We start from the raw sequence: 1625 nt of genomic DNA, 5'->3' as shown, positions 1-1625 counted from the left end.
CGGCCCGCCTCCCCCGAGCTGCTGCGCTGCAAGCGCCGCCTGGCCTTCGCCGCCCTGCCGGGCACCGGGGCGGCGGCGGCGGCCGCCGTGGCCCGTCGGAACGAGCGGGAGCGGAACCGCGTGCGGCTCGTCAACCTGGGCTTCGCCGCCCTCCGCCAGCACGTCCCGCACGGCGCCGCCAGCAAAAAGATGAGCAAGGTGGAGACCCTCCGCTCCGCCGTCGAGTACATCCGCGCCCTGCAGCGGCTCCTCGACGAGCACGACGCCGCCGCCTCTTTCCCCGACGGCCGCGGGCGGGTGGCCGTCGGGGAAGTCGGCGGCGGCGGCTACTCCTCCGCTTCGCCCTCCTTCGCCTCCTCCGTGCCCGGCTCGCCCTGCTCCTCCGAGGAGAGCGGCTACGACGCGGGGCTCAGCCCTGAGGAGCGGGAGCTGCTGGACTTCACCAGCTGGCTGGGGAGCTACTGACCCGGCGGGAGGTGAGGGGGCAGCCGGAGGGGAGGGGGGGCCGCTTTACCGCCCCGGCGCTCGGGGGAGCGGGGCACGGACCCACCCGGGGCTCTCCTCACATCTCTCCGCAGCCGCGCTCAGCCTGCAGCACCTCGGCGCCCGCATCATCCCCCTTGGAAGTACTGACCTCCTCCCCGGCGGGACCCCGCTGGCTGCTTTTCTCGCCGGGTTCACCCGTCGTCTTCGGGTCGTGGAAAGTGCAATGATGTAACTCACTTCGGGGCCTCCGCTCCCTGCGCCGGGGCAGCGTCTCCGCCTGCCCGCCGGCAGCTGCCGACCGATGGAGAGGATGCCCGAGCGAACCCGCTTCTCTCCCGCCGCTACTCTCTGGTGTTGCTTTGGAGGGGTGGAAAGGAAAAAAATCAAAAACACTTGATGCTTCCTTGTTTCTGGAGGGGGAGGGAATTTTTTATCATGTCAGATTCTATTTTATATGTCACTTGAACTGCCTGTGGGAACACTGGTGTATGAAGACTTATTTTTGTACAAAAAACCTTAGAGAAAAGGGTTGAAAAGATGGTTTTATTTTTAGCAAGTCCTATTCACTCGTTCTTGAACACTGCCAGCTAGAATGTTTTGGGAGTATACATGGTGTAGGTAAAAAGGTGTTTGTTTGGGTTTTTTATTATTATTATTCTCTCCAAACACTTCAGTAAAAGACTGTAAAGTTGTGTTTCAACGTGGTGTCTGAGTTTGCCTGGTGTGAAGGTCCACTTCTCTGAAAACTGAAGTTTTTTTAAAAAAACGTATTGAAGGCATTTTTGTATGCACTTGCTAGGATTTCTTAAGTTGTATATATGCAGTTTTTAAGAGAGTATCATATTTTATGTAAATTGACTTTATAAATAAAAATCTATTTATAAATGGCTTCAGGGCTGTAAGATATATGTATTTGTCAGAAATACCCAAGGTAACTTAACTGTTGCCTGAAGGGGTGGGAGAGGAAAATAATGAGTGACAGAGCAAAGAGGCAGTTCTCCTGGACCAGATTTCATGTGCAGAAGGGAATAAGCAGCAGCATAACAATGTCCACGCTTGCCTTTTTTTTTTCCCCCATTCAAGTTTTATGCACTCAGCACTTGGAGCAAGTACTGCAGAGATGATGTATGGGAAGCTGC

The 1625-nt window shown here is 55.9% G+C and overlaps 1 protein-coding gene across 1 annotated transcript in view; it reads left to right on the top strand.

Annotated features, from left to right (window-relative positions):
* The window catches only part of ASCL2 (achaete-scute family bHLH transcription factor 2), a 6883-nt gene extending 5593 nt beyond the window's left edge, over window positions 1-1290 (top strand). The window contains exons 2-3 of the mRNA XM_017806601.1: window positions 1-476; window positions 579-1290. Of these exons, the coding sequence (XP_017662090.1) occupies window positions 1-465 (465 nt within the window). The 3' untranslated portion in view covers window positions 466-476; window positions 579-1290. The remainder of the gene's footprint in view (window positions 477-578) is intronic.
* The last annotated feature ends 335 nt before the right edge of the window (window positions 1291-1625 follow it).

This window comes from Lepidothrix coronata, unplaced genomic scaffold (assembly GCF_001604755.1).
Source record: "Lepidothrix coronata isolate B3197 unplaced genomic scaffold, Lepidothrix_coronata-1.0 Scaffold1, whole genome shotgun sequence".
Taxonomy (NCBI): Eukaryota; Metazoa; Chordata; class Aves; order Passeriformes; family Pipridae; genus Lepidothrix; species Lepidothrix coronata.
This window is presented reverse-complemented; position numbering and strand designations above follow the sequence as displayed.